This window comes from Oncorhynchus keta, chromosome 13 (genome assembly GCF_023373465.1).
Source record: "Oncorhynchus keta strain PuntledgeMale-10-30-2019 chromosome 13, Oket_V2, whole genome shotgun sequence".
Lineage (NCBI taxonomy): Eukaryota > Metazoa > Chordata > Actinopteri > Salmoniformes > Salmonidae > Oncorhynchus > Oncorhynchus keta.
In genome coordinates, this window is record NC_068433.1 from 26,468,774 (window position 1) to 26,488,275 (window position 19,502).

The 19,502-nt window shown below is 43.7% G+C and overlaps 1 protein-coding gene across 13 annotated transcripts in view; it reads right to left on the reverse strand.

Annotated features, from left to right (window-relative positions):
- LOC118373066 (dynamin-1) overlaps window positions 1–19,502 on the reverse strand; it is a 150,276-nt gene that overhangs the window by 104,001 nt on the left and 26,773 nt on the right. For 4 of the 13 annotated variants that reach the window (XM_052459858.1, XM_052459862.1, XM_052459861.1 and 1 more), the window contains exons 10-16: window positions 10,795–10,933; window positions 5,352–5,438; window positions 5,072–5,142; window positions 4,849–4,900; window positions 3,276–3,290; window positions 766–798; window positions 315–428 (exon numbers count right to left, since the gene is read on the reverse strand). In XM_052459858.1, the coding sequence (XP_052315818.1) occupies window positions 315–428; window positions 766–798; window positions 3,276–3,290; window positions 4,849–4,900; window positions 5,072–5,142; window positions 5,352–5,438; window positions 10,795–10,933 (511 nt within the window). Of the gene's footprint in view, window positions 1–314; window positions 429–765; window positions 799–3,275; window positions 3,291–4,848; window positions 4,901–5,071; window positions 5,143–5,351; window positions 5,439–10,794; window positions 10,934–12,640; window positions 12,780–19,502 lie in introns of all 13 variants that reach the window. The other 9 variants (XM_052459866.1, XM_052459872.1, XM_052459865.1 and 6 more) reach the window with 7 other exon arrangements.

Here is a 19,502-nt window from a genome sequence, read left to right on the forward strand (position 1 = left end):
CATAGTCACACATGAAAGAGTTGGCGTTAAAATGAGACACATCGCTGTCGGGTGACGTGTCAAGTGCAGGCGCCAATAGCTCAATGAGAGCAGTAAAGACCAGCATTTTAGTTGTCTTCAATTGTCATTTCATCCAACACAATACAGCCAATGAAAATGTATTTATTAAGTCATTTTATGAGAAACCTGTGTATGTGAGGTCCTTCTGATTGTGACAGAATTGGTAAATAAGCAAATGAGGTACCTGCATAAAATCTCTCTAGTATGAAATCTTTGCTTTTACACCCAGTGTGTAGGTACAACCATAGCCTCACCTCATCGTCCTTGTACCAGGACAGGGACTCAGCGGTCAGGACGAACCAGTACTCCTTTGCTCCTCCCTTCATGATGCCAATGTTGTTGATGGTCAGCCAGCCCTTCCTGATCACCTGAGAGAGAGAAGGATAGAGGGAGGGAGGGAGGGAGGGGAAAGAAAAACAGATTCAGAAAGGCAGGCAAACACAGAGCTATCCTTCTGAATCCCCTCACAACTGCACTTCCTCCATCATGACATTGTGTTTGTCCTGTGTATGTATGGCATGTGTGGTATCCTCTCACTACTGCCCCTAGTGGACAATATGAGTCACTGCAGGGGACACAACACGGGACAAATGGGACCGGCTCATTGGGCTTATCTATTAGCATCAAACACAACTATCATTGTGATTCTATCAGTGTCTCTCCCATAACATAAACATGTAATGCATATTGTGCCTCTGTATTTACCTTAAACCGATCATTAACTGCTCCTCTCTCCGGCTGAATGGGGATGTGGAGAGAACATTACACAGCTGTGCCACGTACGGAGCACAGAGCATAGGCCATTCGTAATGCACAGGGGCAGGCAGCACACTGGCACACTGGCTGGCTAGAGTGGGGTACAGCGAGGGCAAGGCAGGCAGGGACAAAGGGGGACAAAGAGCCATGTGGGGCTGTAAGGCCGCTTTCAAACCAAAACTCATGCAGCGCATATGCTGATGCATCATTGTGTCGGGGTTGCCCACGGAATGCGTCGTTGTGTGGTGTGGTGGTGGTGGGGGGAGGGGGGGGATTATCAGTTGGTTATTAACTGACAGATGCCTAGTCATGGTGTGTCATGTCAAAACTTCCACTTTATCTGTTTCTTCAAACTTTTCTGTTGGACAGCGCAACCAACTGCTTAGTTGGCCCTTCCACCAAGGCATTGTTAGTCTTTATATTGCATCATATTGGGTGGTTTGAATGCCCTAGGTGGGTAGAAAGGAAGGTCAATAAAAGATACCAGGAGAGGCTGTTAGTCAAAGCAGCTGGAGGGGAGCAGAACTAAATGCAGCTGGCTAAACAGGAAACCCTATGCCCTTTATTTGTTATTTTACCAGGTAAGTTGACTGAGAACATGTTCTCATTTACAGCAACGACCTGGGGATTAGTTACAGGGGAGAGGGGAGTGAATGAGCCAATTGTAAACTGGTGATTATTAGTTGACCGTGATGGTTTGAGGGCCAGATTGGGAATTTAGCCAGGACACCGGGGTTAACACCCCTACTCTTACAATAAGTGCCATGGGATCTTTAATGACCTCAGAGAGTCAGGACACCCATTTAACATCCCATCTGAAAGACGGCACCCTACACAGGGCAGTGGGATATTGGGATATTTCTTAGACCAGAGGAAAGAGTGCCTCCTACTGGCCCTCCAACACCACTTCCAGCAGCATCTGGTCTCCCATCCAGGGACTAACCAGGACCAACCCTGCTTAGCTTCAGAAGCAAGCCAGCAGTGGTATGCAGGGTGGTATGCTGCTGGCAAAGACCAGTTATTCAAAGCCCACATCTCTCTCACACTCTTTAGGGTAGAGTAGAGTAGAGTAGGGTAGAGTAGAGTAGAGTAGAGTAGAGTAGAGTAGAGTAGAGTAGAGTAGGGTAGAGTAGAGTAGAGTAGAGTAGAGTAGAGTAGAGTAGAGTAGAGTAGAGTAGAGTAGAGTAGGGTAGAGTAGAGTAGAGTAGGGTAGAGTAGAGTAGAGTAGAGTAGAGTAGAGTAGAGTAGAGTAGAGTAGAGTAGAGTAGGGGAGGGTAGGGTAGAGTACAGGAGAGTAGGGTAGAGTAAAGTAGAGTAGAGTAGGGTAGGGTAGGATAGGGTAGGGTAGAATAGAGTAGAGTAGAGTAGAGTAGAGTAGAGTAGAGTAGAGTAGAGTAGAGTAGAGTAGAGTAGAGTAGGGTAGGGTAGAGTAGAGTACAGGAGGGTAGAGTAGAGTAGGGTAGGGTAGGGTAGGGTAGAGCAGAGTAGAGTAGAGTAGAGTAGAGTAGAGTAGAGTAGAGTAGAGTAGAGTAGAGTAGGGTAGGGTAGGGGAGGGGAGGGTAGGGTAGGGTAGAGTAGAGTACAGGAGAGTAGAGTAGAGTAGAGTAGAGTAGGATAGGGTAGGGTAGAATAGAGTAGAGTAGAGTAGAGTAGAGTAGAGTAGAGTAGAGTAGAGTAGAGTACAGGAGAGTAGAGTAGAGTAGAGTAGAGTAGAGTAGAGTAGAGTAGAGTAGAGTAGAGTAGAGTAGGGTAGGGTAGAGTAGAGTAGATAACGAGTGTGAGAGAGATGTGGGCTTTGGAGAACTGGTCTTAAATAGAGAAGGCAGCAGGCACACCCCCCTCTAAAGCTAAAGCCTCCATCTCTCTGTGAGCTGTTGTCATTGGAGAACACATGGCTGCCTTCTTTATCTGGTATCAAGCTAAGGCTGGGGGGGCGACGAGCAATCACTCAGCCAAGGAAAATTAGGCTCGATTGTGAGGCCACGGCTGTGAAATGTAACGTCTCCAAATGGTGCTGTTTCTATGGGAGAGAGAAAAGTCTGCACATAAACATATGTTGTGCATTAAGGAACCTGGAGGCCTATCTGGTCTTAACCCCTCTGTGTTCTGTCTATGTCTGGGGGTGTATTGTAAAATAATGGTTCATGCTATTTTTTTTACTCATGCTGGTTTCTAATAGGAGATGAGCAGTGCTAGCTGAGCATGTGTATGTTGTGTTGGATGGGAGCACTGCCTGGAGGAGGGAGGCAGCTGAGGAAAGAAGCAAATGCCCAGAGAGCTCCCTAGCTACCTACCCATCTACAGTTATGAGAGGCTCTCTCCCCACACACATTCTAACAAACACACACAAGGAAACCAACACATTCTAACACACACACACACACACACACATACACAAGCACGCACACTAACACACACTCACACATGCTAACAGACACACACACACACACACTACTCACCATAATCTCATCCTGCTAAAGTAGAATAGTTGTAGCAGGAGAGGTGAAGAAAAAGACACAAGAGAAATCACTCAGAAGAAACAGAACAGAAATAGAGTGGGAACACTAGACAGTTAAAACACAGAGTACTAAATAACAAACAGGCTAATGAACAATCTGGCTAATGAACAACCTGGCTAAAGAACAACCATGCTAATGAACAACCAGGCTAAAGAACAACCAGGCTAATGAACAATCTGGCTAATGAACAACCTGGCTAAAGAACAACCATGCTAATGAACAACCAGGCTAAAGAACAACCAGGCTAATGAACAACCTGGCTAATGAACAACCTGGCTAATGAACAACCAGGCTAATGAACAACCAGGCTAATGAACAACCAGGCTAATGAACAAGCAGCCTAAATAACAACCTGGCTAAAGAACAAACAGGCTAAAGAACAACCAGGCTAAAGAACAACCAGGCTAATGAACAACCAGGCTAAAGAACAACCATGCTAATGAACAACCAGGCTAAAGAACAACCAGGCTAATGAACAAGCAGCCTAAATAACAACCTGGCTAAAGAACAAACAGGCTAAAGAACAACCAGGCTAAAGAACAACCAGGCTAATGAACAACCAGGCTAAAGAACAACCATGCTAATGAACAACCAGGCTAAAGAACAACCAGGCTAATGAACAACCAGGCTAAAGAACAACCATGCTAATGAACAAACAGGCTAAAGAACAACCAGGTTAACGAACAACCAGGCTAAAGAAGAACCAGGCTAATGAACAACCAGGCTAAAGAACAACCAGGCTAATGAACAAATAGGCTAATGAACAAACAGGCTAAAGAACAACCAGGTTAATGAACAACCAGGCTAAAGAAGAACCTGGCTAATGAACAACCAGGCTAAAGAACAACCAGGCTAATGAACAAACAGGCTAATGAACAAACAGGCTAAAGAACAATCAGGCTAATGAACAAATAGGCTAATGAACAAACAGGCTAAAGAACAACCAGGTTAATGAACAACCAGGCTAAAGAAGAACCTGGCTAATGAACAACCAGGCTAAAGAACAACCAGGCTAATGAACAAACAGGCTAATGAACAAACAGGCTAAAGAACAACCAGGCTAATGAACAAACAGGCTAATGAACAAACCGGCTAATGAACAAACATGCTAATGAACAACCAGGCTAAAGAACAACCAGGCTAATGAACAAACAGGCTAAAGAACAACCAGGCTAAAGAACAACCAGGCTAAAGAACAACCAGGCTAATGAACAACCAGGCTAATGCACAACCAGGCTAAAGAACAAACAGGCTAAAGAACAACCAGGCTAAAGAACAACCATGCTAATGAACAACCAGGCTAAAGAACACAGAAGAAGAGAACAAGTGGAGAAATAGTTTAAACACTCAAAACTGTACTCAGTTGGAACTATAATCTGTCTTGTGAACAGCTCGATGTAGACCTTGCATCTAGGAACATTATTACAATATTTTGCGAACAGCCCATGAGGCAAGTCTTAATGAATGTAATGGAAGACTATGTGCTGTAGGTGCCTTCATGTGCCTATAGTACCTTACTGCCAGTTTGCTTCTTCTGGGCCACCTGGCTGCTCCTCTGCTGGGCACTACAGGGGATGAAAACATCACAATCATGGGCTACATAGGAACACACGCATAAACAAAGGATTCAGTAGTAAGAGCCTGTAGGTCAGGGTCCCCAGACTGTACTGTGTCTATATTGGGATGTTTGTTCTAATCCACCGTATCAAAACAGAGGTCAAGAGGGTGACACTCACTTTGCAAAGCCAATGAAGTCCTCATGGTTGGTGTTCATGTAGGCCAGCTCAATGTCAATCAGCAGCATCACCTGGATGGTGGGACATGTACACATTATATAGAGTTATTAAACATGAGACTTTGGATTGGGAATATAGTGTGTGTGTGTGTGTGTGTGTGTGTGTGTGTGTGTGTGTGTGTGTGTGTGTGTGTGTGTGTGTGTGTGTGTGTGTGTGTGTGTGTGTGTGTGTGTGTGTGTGTGTGTGTGTGTGTGTGTGTGTGTGTGTGTGTGTGTGTGACCTGGTCCTTGGTGCGGCTCTCGCGGTCTCGGATATGCTGGGTGACAATCTTCTCCATCTCCTCCCTCAGCATGGGGTACTGAGCCAGCTGTGGGTACAGGACAGCACAGGGCACACAGTGTGGGTAGGGAGGCTCAGCTCAGATACAGGCCAGACACAAAGCACAGCCAACTCAGTCAACACACCCAAACACCCACACTCACAGAAGCACACTGCACTAATGGCACAGAAACACACAGACATAGACAGACAGACACACACACACAGACACACTTATCAAATACAGTTCACACACCTCACAAGAGCACATCACAGACTCTGCCCTAGTCACAAAAGGTTCAACAATTTACATTAATCAGTGTTAATGTTGGCTGTTATTAGTGTGTATATCTTTCCACAAGGGGTTAATAAATGTAAAGAAAGTAAATGACTAGTGCAAAGTCTGTAATGCTGTCATAACACACTAACTAGTATTTTGCCCAACCAATAGTCTACTTAAGCAACAAGGCCAGAGAGGGTGTGGTATATGTTTAGCTGTGGTATATTGGCTATATATATCACAAACCCCGAGGTGCCTTATTACTATTATAAACTGTTTAGCAACATAAATAGAGCAGTAAAAATAAGTGTTTTGTCATACCCGTGGTATACGGTCTGATATACCACGGCTGTCAGCCAATCAGCATTCAGGGCTCAAACCACCCAGTTTATAATCCCCAATAACAAGTAATAATTTAAAATTACAAGTAGTAATTTTCCTGGTACATTATAACCTTTTTCCATCTATTCATTGTAAACACATCAATACAGACATTGGTGTGCTTCCAACACAACAGACACACAGCACAATCACAGAGGCGGCTGGTTGGGAGGAAAGCCAACATAAAATCACAGTGAGAGAAAATATGCTGACATCTGACATAAGTTACAAGGCATCCTTTACCATGGCTATTCAAGGTTACGGGATCACACTGAGCTCCTTGTCTCAATCATTTGATTTCTCACTTCCTGGCACAGGCCCAAATACACAGTAGGAGACATTGAGGTCTGTAGGGCGTATTAGACAGATAGCCATGTCATTGAAGCCTATTAGATGACAGCATTAATGTCTTCAATTCTGTACTGTCTTCCTGGTGACCAATATTTTACTGTCTCTTTGGCTATGATGACACCAACACATGGCTATAGCACATGCTGTGCTCTAATGCCATAGCGGGAATATAACTAATACCAGCTGAATTACGAGACATTAAATTGACAAATCAAAATAAGACTGATATTAGCGGTTTATCATGAGATCGGGGGTCAATGGTCAAGAGAAGGAACCCCTTTTTAAAAATTTAAGACCAATTAACCAATGACTTTTTAAATTAAGACCAATTAACTAATGACTTTTTAAATTAAGACCAATTAACTAATGCGTCATTGTAAAGAAGCATTGCAACTTTCAAGTTCACAACATAGTCGCAGCAAGTTAGGAATGTACTGTGTTTGACACAGAAATGCATCGGGGCTTGAACACCCGCAGTGACAAGTACATTAATATATTATAACTCATATAAACAGGGTATGGGCAGCATGCAGAAAGGTGCTTACACACACACACAAGAAGCAGGGAGGAGGAAGTGGAGACAGAGAGGGGAGAAGGATGGTAAGACCTCTTGTGGATTTTGGTGCTCCTCGGTAGCTCAGTTGGTAGAGCATGGTGCCTACCTTGCCAAAATAATGGGATTGATTCCCGGCACCACCCATGCGTAAAACAAAGGTGTGCACGCATCACTGTATGTCGCTTTGAATAAAAGTGTCTGCTAAATGGCATTTGATTATTAATATTTTCTTTGCAGACTGTTTTACAGTGATTCAGAGGGATACATGAAGACACATTTCAGTTGAAAGCATTCAGTTGAACAACTGACTAGGTATCCCCCATTTCCTTTATTCAAAATATCCACAAGAGGACTCTTTTTTTGTACATGTTTTTCTTGATGAATAAGCAAGACAGTGAGAGGTTAGATGCAACAAGATGTAGAAGACAAGAAAGAGAGAGAGAGAGAAATGGAGAGAGACAGGGAGAGGTTAGATGCAACAAGATGTAGAAGACAAGAAAGAGAGAGAGAGAGAAATTGAGAGAGACAGAGAGAGAGAGAGAGAGAGAGAGAGAGAGAGAGAGAGAGAGAGAGAGAGAGAGAGAGAGAGAGAGAAAATGGAGAGAGGCAGAGAGAGAGAGAGAGAGAGACAGACAGATGAGAGAGCGAGAGAGAGAGACAGAGAAAGAAACAGAGACAGAGAGAGAGAGAGAGAGTGAGAGACAGAGAGAAACAGAAACAGAGAGAGACAGAGAGAGAGAGAGAGAGACAGAGAGAAACAGAAACAGAGAGACAGAGACAGAGACAGAGACAGAGAGACAGAGACAGAGAGAGAGAAACAGAGAGAGAGAAACAGAGAGAGAGAAACAGAGAGAGACAGAGAGAGAGACAGAGAGATAGAGACAGAGACAGAGACAGAGAGACAGACAGAGACAGAGAGACAGAGACAGAGACAGAGACAGAGACAGAGACAGAGAAACAGAGAGAGATAGAAACAGAGAGAGAAACAGAGAGAGAGAAACAGAGAGAGAGAAACAAAGAGAGAGACGGAGACAGAGACAGAGACAGAGAGCAAGAGGGTGATACTGTGGATCAGTTAGTTGAGTTGTTGAGACACAACCTTCAGACCTGCAACAGCAGTCACCAAATCAAATGAAACTGACAGACACGGGGATGGACGTGAGTAGAATCAACTAGAACTCAATCAGATGACAGAATCAGAGAGTAAGAGGAGGTCACAAAGATATGGCTAACTGAGGATAAAACACTGTTGCATGCTGGTTACGATGGAATCTTAGGACAATTAGTTCAACTGTCTATTTTGGCCAATCGGAAAACAAAACAGAATGACAACGAATGTTTGAATAGAAATAGAATGAAAGAAATCAACATGGGAGTTGAATATCATAGTAAGACTACAGTAAGGATAGACCGATAGTCTGCTGGACAAATGTGTTAGATACCACGTCTGAAGACAGCAAAGAATCATCCACAGTCTCAGTCCTACTATATTCATACTATTAATATGACAGAGATTCATGTTGTGCACCAATATTGTCCTGACTACATAACATATTCCTGAGCGGACACAGAACACAGAGAGTGAAGTGTGACAGGATGCTCACACGTATAGAGAAGCAGACATGTCATCAACAACAGTGTGCATGGTTAGGTGTCCCCTATTGAAAATAAACAATATATCTAGCTTACCATGACAATAAATATTTAAATCCTTTCACGTGTTACTCCTCATGCATATATGAGACCTGTCACGACAGCAAGTGACCACAATCTACCATTGGCATTTGACAGGTTAACAAAGTGACTATACAGTACATGAATGTCGCTGTATATTGTTACTGTATATTTACGGGAGTTGATTCCGCGTGAATAAATGTCTGCAATGTCTGTCTTCCGAGTCAACATTTTTATGATACCATCATTGCATAAATGGAATGGCATGTTTCAAGAAGAAAAGAAGAAGTCTGCAATGGAGCTGGCTTGGAACCAACACCTAGACTTGTTCTTCGGCTTCTGGAAACCAATATAAGGGGGGTAGCCCAATTTGCAGATAACCTTCAGACACACAACACCTCACACGGTACAGTACAACACCCCACGGAGAGGAGGAGAGGTGGATCAAAATTCACAGAGGAGAAAACTGTGGAATTACAGAGTATGAGCGGAGAGACTGACAAAGACACACTATGAAAGGATATCCTAGCTGTGTGGCTTCCTGTGCATTCTATAAGGAGAACATATGTATATGTGAAACTAAAGAAATGCAATCGGACACATAGGCCATGGCTGTATGCACGTTTAGTCTGTATCGTTCTGCATCTGTACTTAAAAGCAGTAACAACTTCAAAGAACTATCAATTGGTTATCATAGAATTTATAAATTGGCTATTTTAGTTAAGTTGCTTCTTAACGAACAAACAGAGAGCATATACAGGGCCTTCAGAAAGTATTCACACCCCTTGACTTTTTCCACCTTTTGTTGTGTCACAACCTGAATAAAACATTTATTAAATTGAGATTTGTTTGTTACTGAACTACACACAATACACCACTTTTTACAAATTCAAAAATGAAAATCTGAAATGTCTTTAGTCAATAAGTATTCAACCCCTTTGTTATGGCAAGCCTTTAGGAGTAAACATTTGCTTAACAAGTCACATAATAAGTTGCATGGACCTCATCTCTGTACCCCACACAATTATCTGTAAGGTCCCTCAGTTGAGCAGTGAACTTCAAACACAGATTCAACCACAAAGAATGGAACCTATTGGTAGATGGATTTTTTTTTAAAGCAGACATTGAATATATATTTGAGCATGGTGAAGTTATAAATTACACTTTGGATGGTGTATGGCCCAGTCACTACAAAGATATAGGCGTCCTTCCTAACTCAGTTGCCGGAGAGGAAGGAAACCACTCAGGGATTTCACCATGAGGCCAATGGTGACTTTAAAAGAGTTGCGGAGTTTAATGGTTGTGATAGGAGAAAACTGAAGATGGATCGACAACATTGTAATTACTCCACAAAAATAACCTAACTGACAAAGTGGAAAGAAGTAAGCCTATACAGAATACAAATATTCCAAAACCTGCATCCTGTTTCCAAAAATAAATAGAATTGAGCTAAGCACTGGCAAAATCCTAGAGGAAAACCTGGTTCAGTCTGCTTTCCACCAGACATTGGGAGATGAATTCGCCTTCCAGCAGGACAATAACCTAACACACAAGGCCAAATCTACACTGGAGTTGCTTACCAAGAAGACATTGAAGGTTCTTGAGTGGCCGAGTTACATTTTTGACTTAAATCTGCTTGAAAATCTATGGCAAACCTGAAAATGGTTGTCAAGCAATGATTAACAACCAATTTGACAGAGATTGAAGAATTGTGAAAAGAATAATGATAAAATGTTGCACAATCCAGGTGTAGAATGTTCTTAGAGATTTACCCAGAAAGACTCACAGCTGTATTCGCTGTTTAAGGTGCTTCTACAAAGTATTGACTGAGGGGTGTGATATTTCTACACCTGATTTTCAAATCATTCGCACAAATTTCGAAAAACATGTTTTCACTTTCTCATTATGGGGTATTTTGTGTGCGTGAGAACCAAAATCTAGGTAATTCATTTTGAATTCAGGCTGTAACAGAACTAAATGTGGAATAAATCAAGGGTATGAATATTTTCTGAAAGCACTGTACGTACAACCCTAACCACTATGCTGATCTAAAACAGATCACATATTTTGCTTCCTTTTTTTTTGTAGTCCAGCCATCGGTCTATCCCTACCTCTAAGAATGACGCAAGCCAGACTCCGAACGTGGCTCGGTTCATTGGTTACCTTGTCACTACACTTTTGTATGGTTGAGGTGAGTTCGCTCACTACCATATCTATACACTTCAGTGAGGGTTCCTTCAGCTTTTGGATCTGCTTTTTCACTATGGCCTCAAAGGCCAGGTCAGGAGTGAACAGGCCCGTCCTGTAGAGAGGAGGTGGTGACGGGAGAGAGAAGAGAGAGAAGTAAAAGTAATAGAGAAACAGAAGGGGGAGAAACCAAGATAAAGAGACAAAGAGAAACAGAAACCGAGATGGAGGAATGGAGTAAAAGATGAAGAGAACCACAGGGAGAGAGAGCAGGTCAAAGCAGAAGAGAGAAATGCCACACTGTATTTCACCCAAACTCCCATATCTACTGGGTGAAATACCACAGTGTGCCCTCACAGCAGCTTGATTTGTGACCTGTTGCCACAAAGAAAGACCAACCAGTGAAGAACAAACACCATTGTAAATACAACCCATATTTATGTTTATTTATTTGCTCATAATACGACATTTTCAAATGTTTTTATTGTTTTGGAACGTTTGTGAGTGTTATGCTTACTGTTATTTTGTATTGCTTATTTCACTTTTGTTTATTATCTACTTCCCTTGCTTTGGCAATGTTAACATATGTTTCCCATGCCAATAAAGAGTAATACAAGAGGGCCACACAGAGAAGGAGAGAAACAGATAAGGTGGGGAAAAAGAGGGATGACAGACTGAAAGGCAGATGAAATAGAGGGGATAGGGACAAGTCAGGGGGAAGTGGGGAAACCGTACACAGGGTAAAGAAAAGGCAAGTGAGACATTTGGTTTCCCTTGAAGCTGTTCGAAACAGGCTAGCGCTGAGGTCTGTCCCTCCATCCAGAGAGAGAGAGAGAGAGAGAGAGAGAGAGAGAGAGAGAGAGAGAGAGAGAGAGAGAGAGAGAGATCACAGCCTGCACCACCCCACTGGTCAACAGCTCTGAGTCATGAGCCATTTGAGACCGCAGCTGTGCACCCACCATCTCAGACAAAGCACCTTGCTCCTCCCCTCTACCTTGACCCCCTCTCAACCCTCTTTCCACCCCCCGATCCCCCAGCTGACCACTCAGAGCAGGGCCACAGCGTTTGTTATTCCACTGTCCCAGAACCACTGTGGTCAGACTGCGTTCCAAACTGGGCCTTGTCACAGCGATATTAAGACTACTGGGGCCTCTTCAGCTGAGTGCGGTCCTCAAGGGCACTCTTAGCTGAACTTGGCCCTTGGATGAGCCGCCAAACTTTCACGTTGTCATGGGTCCTGTCTGCTGCAGGTGCACAGCACCCGGTCTCACAAGCAGGAGGTCTGGATGCTGAGGTCACCCAACATGGCTGACTGGGACAACAGCTGAGTGACACTTTGATGACGCAGTCAGGGCATCAAAAATGATGTCACCACTGCTAAAATTAACTCAGTCACCTGTGACTTAACAGAACTGTAACATCTTAAGATGTGTTAATTTGACCATTCATTAAATTATTAATGTTCATTTGATCATATTCATAACAAAAATATTTGTTGAAATGTTTTAATCTTTACTCCTGTGTCTAAACCCTTGACATACAGCCACGTAGCAACAACCCGGCAGCATCAAGACCCATTCTAAACCAAGCATAGTTCTTTAACATGGCCATGGTCACTGTACCCAGCCACACCATCCAAAGCGGTAGGCAGGCAGTCCCTCACAATACCCCCGCTACCCCAGTATGCCCCCTACTGTCCCAACCCGGGACAACAGGGTCTGGAGAACGGAACGGTGATACGGTAACAGGGATGACATAGCTGCAGGTTTTGGTTGGAGGGAGAGGTGAAACCATAGTGTTGCTCCCCACCATGTGTGTTTACCTTCTGAGTACACTGCCTAACGGTATTGACTAGCTCAGAAATGACCATGTCCACACATTTCTGGCAGGGCTCTTTGATCTTGCCGATCTGCCTTTTCACAATGGTCTCAAAAGCCATGTCCGGAGTGAAGAGGCCAGTTCTGCCCAGTAACAGGCCCAAAAAAGAGAGACATTTTGAAAAAAGGAGAAAAGGGGAGGGAGGTCGGGCAGAGAGAACAGTGTTAATTGAAAAGACCCCCTCCCACAACATAAAGAAGAAACATGCACAGTAAGACAAAAAAAAGAGAATGACAACAGAAAGCAGAAAACATGACTTAAAAACTTAACTAAATCATCACATTATGGTTTCAGGAAAATATTCTGCTAGCTCAAATGTGCAGATAAAAACTGAGCTCTTAGAACACAACTTATATGATTATTGCTACATAATATGTGAAGAGTTTTGCCCACATGCTACAGTACATGAGCCATCCAATCCTCGGATGACACCATGCCTATTGGAGTCCCTACACTACTACAACAAAATGTGCCCCAATTCTCTTAAATGGTTTCCTTTACCAGTTCCCCTCCTTCAGAACCACTGACCTATAGGGTAGAGGGCACCCTCATAGTAAGCATGTGTTAGCAGCCATTTTCCATTTAATAACTGCTTCTTTCAGATCATTGGCCCCAAATGAAAGGTAACAAGGAAAGGAAGTCAAATCTTTTTATATCTATATACAGTGCCGTGCAAAAGTATTCGGCCCCCTTGAACTTTGCGACCTTTTGCCACATTTCAGGCTTCAAACATAAAGATATAAAACTGTATTTTTTTGTGAAGAATCAACAACAAGTGGGACACAATCATGAAGTGGAACGACATTTATTGGATATTTCAAACTTTTTTAACAAATCAAAAACTGAAAAATTGGGCGTGCAAAATTATTCAGCCCCCTTAAGTTAATACTTTGTAGCGCCACCTTTTGCTGCGATTACAGGTGTAAGTTGCTTGGGGTATGTCTCTATCAGTTTTGCACATCGAGAGACTGAAATTTTTCCCCATTCCTCCTTGCAAAACAGCTCGAGCTCAGTAAGGTTGGATGGAGAGCATTTGTGAACAGCAGTTTTCAGTTCTTTCCACAGATTCTCGATTGGATTCAGGTCTGGACTTTGACTTGGCCATTCTAACACCTGGATATGTTTATTTTTGAACCATTCCATTGTAGATTTTGTTTTATGTTTTGGATCATTGTCTTGTTGGAAGACAAATCTCCGTCCCAGTCTCAGGTCTTTTGCAGACTCCATCAGGTTTTCTTCCAGAATGGTCCTGTATTTGGCTCCATCCATCTTCCCATCAATTTTAACCATCTTCCCTGTCCCTGCTGAAGAAAAGCAGGCCTAAACAATGATGCTGCCACCACCATGTTTGACAGTGGGGATGGTGTGTTCAGGGTGATGAGCTGTGTTGCTTTTACGCCAAACATAACGTTTTGCATTGTTGCCAAAAAGTTCAATGTTGGTATCATCAGAGCAGAGCACCTTTTTCCACATGTTTGGTGTGTCTCCCAGGTGGCTTGTGGCAAACTTTAAACAACACTTTTTATGGATATCTTTAAGAAATGGCTTTCTTCTTGCCACTCTTCCATAAAGGCCAGATCAGTGCAATATACGACTGATTGTTGTCCTATGGACAGAGTCTCCCACCTCAGCTGTAGATCTCTGCAGTTCATCCAGAGTGATCATGGGCCTCTTGGCTGCATCTCTGATCAGTCTTCTCCTTGTATGAGCTGAAAGTTTAGAGGGAGGGCCAGGTCTTTGTAGATTTGCAGTGGTCTGATACTCCTTCCATTTCAATATTATCGCTTGCGCAGTGCTCCTTGGGATGTTTAAAGCTTGGGAAATATTTTTGTATCCAAATCAGGCTTTAAACTTCTTCACAACAGTATCTCGGACCTGCCTGGTGTGTTCCTTGTTCTTCATGATGCTCTCTGCGCTTTTAACAGACCTCTGAGACTATCACAGTGCAGGTGCATTTATACGGAGACTTGATTACACACAGGTGGATTGTATTTATCATCATTAGTCATTTAGGTCAACATTGGATCATTCAGAGATCCTCACTGAACTTCTGGAGAGAGTTTGCTGCACTGAAAGTAAAGGGGCTGAATAATTTTGCACGCCCAATTTTTCAGTTTTTGATTTGTTAAAAAAGTTTGAAATATCCAATAAATGTCGTTCCACTTCATGATTGTGTCCCACTTGTTGTTGATTCTTCACAAAAAAATACAGTTTTATATCTTTATGTTTGAAGCCTGAAATGTGGCAAAAGGTTGCAAAGTTCAAGGGGGGCGAATACTTTCGCAAGGCACTGTATATATATATTTATATATACATACACAGTACCAGTCAAAAGTTTGGACACACCATCTCATTCAAAGGTTTTTATTTTAAAATATATGTACAGTTGAAGTCAAACGTTTAGATACACTTAGGTTGGAGTCATTAAAACTCATTTTTCAACCACTTCACAAATGTCTTGTTAACAAACTATAGTTTTGGCAAGTCGGTTAGGACATCTACTTTTTGCATGACACAAGTACTTTTTCCAACAATTGTTTACAGACCGATTATTTCACTTATAATTCACTGGATCACAATTCCAGTGGGTCAGACACTAAGTTGACTGTGCCTTTAAACAGCTTGGAAAATTCCAGAAAATTATGTCATGGCTTTGGAAGCTTCTGATAGGCTATTTGACATTATTTGAGTCAATTGGAGGTGTACATGTGGATTTATTTCAAGGCCTACCTTCAAACTCAGTGCCTCTTTGCTTGACATCATGGGAAAATCAAAATAAATCAGCCAAGACCTCAGAAAAAAATGTAGACCACCACAAGTCTGGTTAATCCGTGGGAGCAATTTCCAAGTGCCTGAAGGTACCACGTTCAGCTGTACAAACAATAGTATGCAAGTATAAACACCATGGGACCACGCAGCCGGCATACTGCTCAGGAAGGAGACACGTTCTGTCTCCGAGAGATGAACATACTTTGGTGCGAAAAGTACAAATCAATCCCAGAACAACAGCAAGCAAGGACTTTGTGAAGATGCTGGAGAAAACAGGTATTCCGGCGCCGACAGAGATGGCCGCCTCGCTTCGCCTTCCTGTTATTTCTTACATTAGTACCCCAGGTCATCTTAGGTTTCATTACATACAGTCGAGAAGAACTACTGAATATAAGATCAGCGTCAACTCACCATCAGTACGACCAAGAATATGTTTTTTGCGACGCGGATCCTGTGTTCTGCCTTACAAACAGGACAACGGAATGGATCGCATGCAGCGACCCAAAAAAACGACTCCGAAAAAGAGGGAAACGAGGCGGTCTTCTGGTCAGACTCCGGAGGCGGGTACACCGTGCACCACTCCCTAGAATTCTTCTTGCCAATGTCCAGTCTCTTGACAACAAGGTTGATGAAATCCGAGCAAGGGTAGCATTCCAGAGGGACATCAGAGACTGAAACGTTCTGTGCTTCACGGAAACATGGCTCACTGGAGAGACGCTATCCGAGGCGGTGCAGCCAACGGGTTTCTCCACGCATCGCGCCGACAGAAACAAACACCTTTCTGGGAAAAAGAGGGGCGGGGGCGTATACCTTATGGCTAACGAGACATGGTGTGATGAAAGAAACATACAGGAACTCAAATCCTTCTGTTCACCTGATTTAGAGTTCCTCACAATCAAATGTAGACCGCATTATCTACCAAGAGAATTCTCTTCGATTATAATCACAGCCGTATATATCCCCCCGCAAGCAGACACATCGATGGCTCTGAACGAACTTTATTTAACTCTTTGCAAACTGGAAACCATTTATCCGGAGGCTGCATTCATTGTAGCTGGGGATTTTAACAAGGCTAATCTGAAAACAAGACTCCCTAAATTTTATCAGCATATCGATTGCGCAACCAGGGGTGGAAAAACCTTGGATCATTGTTACTCTAACTTCCGCGACGCCCCCCTTTCAGAAAAGCTGACCACGACTCCATTTTGTTGATCCCTGCCTACAGACAGAAACTAAAACAAGAGGCTCCCACGCTGAGGTCTGTCCAACGCTGGTCCGACCAAGCTGACTCCACACTCCAAGACTGCTTCCATCAAGTGGACTGGGATATGTTTCGTATTGCGTCAGATAACAACATTGACGAATACGCTGATTCGGTGTGCGAGTTCATTAGAACGTGCGTTGAAGATGTCGTTCCCATAGCAACGATTAAAACATTCCCTAACCAGAAACCGTGGATTGATGGCAGCATTCGCGTGAAACTGAAAGCGCGAACCACTACTTTTAATCAGGGCAAGGTGTCTGGTAACATGACCGAATACAAACAGTGCAGTTATTCCCTCCGCAATCTCAATTCAACGGCTCAGACACAACAGGTATGTGGCAGGGTCTACAGTCAATCACAGACTACAGGAAGAAATCCAGCCCAGTCACGGACCAGGATGTCTTGATCCCAGGCAGACTAAATTACTTTTTTGCCCGCTTTGAGGAAAATACAGTGCCACTGACACGGCCTGCAACGAAAACATGCGGTCTCTCCTTCACTGCAGCCAAGGTGAGTAAGACATTTAAACGTGTTAACCCTCGCAAGGCTGCAGGCCCAGACGGCATCCCCAGCCGCGCCCTCAGAGCATGCGCAGACCAGCTGGCCGGTGTGTTTACGGACATATTCAATCAATCCCTATACCAGTCTGCTGATCCCACATGCTTCAAGAGGGCCACCATTGTTCCTGTTCCCAAGAAAGCTAAGGTAACTGAGCTAAACGACTACCGCCCCGTAGCACTCACTTCCGTCATCATGAAGTGCTTTGAGAGACTAGTCAAGGACCATATCACCTCCACCCTGCCTGACATCCTAGACCCACTCCAATTTTCTTACGGCCCAAATAGGTCCACAGACGATGCTATCTCAACCACACTGCACACTGCCCTAACCCATCTGGACAAGAGGAATACCTATGTGAAAATGCTGTTAATCGACTACAGCTCAGCATTCAACACCATAGTACCCTCCAAGCTCGTCATCAAGCTCGAGACCCCGCCCTGTGCAACTGGGAACTGGACTTCCAGACGGACCCCCAGGTGGTGAGGGTAGGCAACAACATCTCCTCCCCGCTGATCCTCAACACTGGGGCCCCACAAGGGTGCGTTCTGAGCCCTCTCCTGTACTCCCTGTTCACCCACGACTGCGTGGCCACGCACGCCTCCAACTCAATCATCAAGTTTGCGGACGACACAACAGTGGTAGGCTTGATTACCAACAACGACGGGACGGCCTACAGGGAGGAGGTGAGGGCCCTCGGAGTGTGGTGTCAGGAAAATAACCTCACACTCAACGTCAACAAAACTAAGGAGATGATTGTGGACTTCAGGAAACAGCAGAGGGAACACCCCCCTATCCACATCGATGGAACAGTAGTGGAGAGGGTAGCAAGTTAAGTTCCTCGGCATACACATCACAGACAAACTGAATTGGTCCACTCACACAGACAGCATCGTGAAGAAGGCGCAGCAGCGCCTCTTCAACCTCAGGAGGCTGAAGAAATTCGGCTTGTCACCCAAAGCACTCACAAACTTCTACAGATGCACAATCGAGAGCATCCTGGCGGGCTGTATCACCGCCTGGTACGGCAACTGCTCCGCCCTCAACCGTAAGGCTCTCCAGAGGGTAGTGAGGTCTGCACAACGCATCACCGGGGGCAAACTACCTGCCCTCCAGGACACCTACACCACCCGATGTTACAGGAAGGCCATAAAGATCATCAAGGACATCAACCACCCGAGCCACTGCCTGTTCACCCCGCTATCATCCAGAAGGCGAGGTCAGTACAGGTGCATCAAAGCTGGGACCGAGAGACTGAAAAACAGCTTCTACCTCAAGGCCATCAGACTGTTAAACAGCCACCACTAACATTGAGTGGCTGCTGCCAACACACTGACACTGACACTGACTCAACTCCAGCCACTTTAATAATGGGAATTGATGGGAAATGATGTAAAATATATCACTAGCCACTTTAAACAATGCTACCTTATATAATGTTACTTACCCTACATTATTCATCTCATATGCATACGTATATACTGTACTCTATATCATCGACTGCATCCTTATGTAATACATGTATCACTAGCCACTTTAACTATGCCACTTTGTTTACATACTCATCTCATATGTATATACTGTACTCGATACCATCTACTGTATCTTGCCTATGCTGCTCTGTACCATCACTCATTCATATATCCTTATGTACATATTCTTTATCCCCTTACACTTTGTATAAGACAGTAGTTTTGGAATTGTTAGTTAGATTACTTGTTGGTTAATACTGCATTGTCGGAACTAGAAGCACAAGCATTTCGCTACACTCGCATTAACATCTGCTAACCATGTGTATGTGACAAATAAAATTTGATTTGATTTGATTTTAAAAAGTATCTCTATCCATAGTAAAACAAGTCCTATATCGACATAACCTGAAAGAAGTCACTGCTCCAAAACCGCCATAAAAAAGCCAGACTATGGTTTGCAACTGCACATGGGAACAAAGACCGTACTTTTTGGAGAAATGTCCTCTGGTCTGATGAAACAAAAATAGAACTGTTTGGCCATATTGAACGTTGTTATGTTTGGAGGAAAAAGAGGGTGTCTTGCAAGCCGAAGAACACCATCCCAACCGTGAAGCACGGGGGTGGCAGCATCATGTTGTGGGGGTGCTTTGCTGCAGGAGGGACTGGTGCACTTCACGAAATAGATGACATCATGAGGAAAGAAAATGATGTGGATATATTGAAGCAACATCTCAGTACATCAG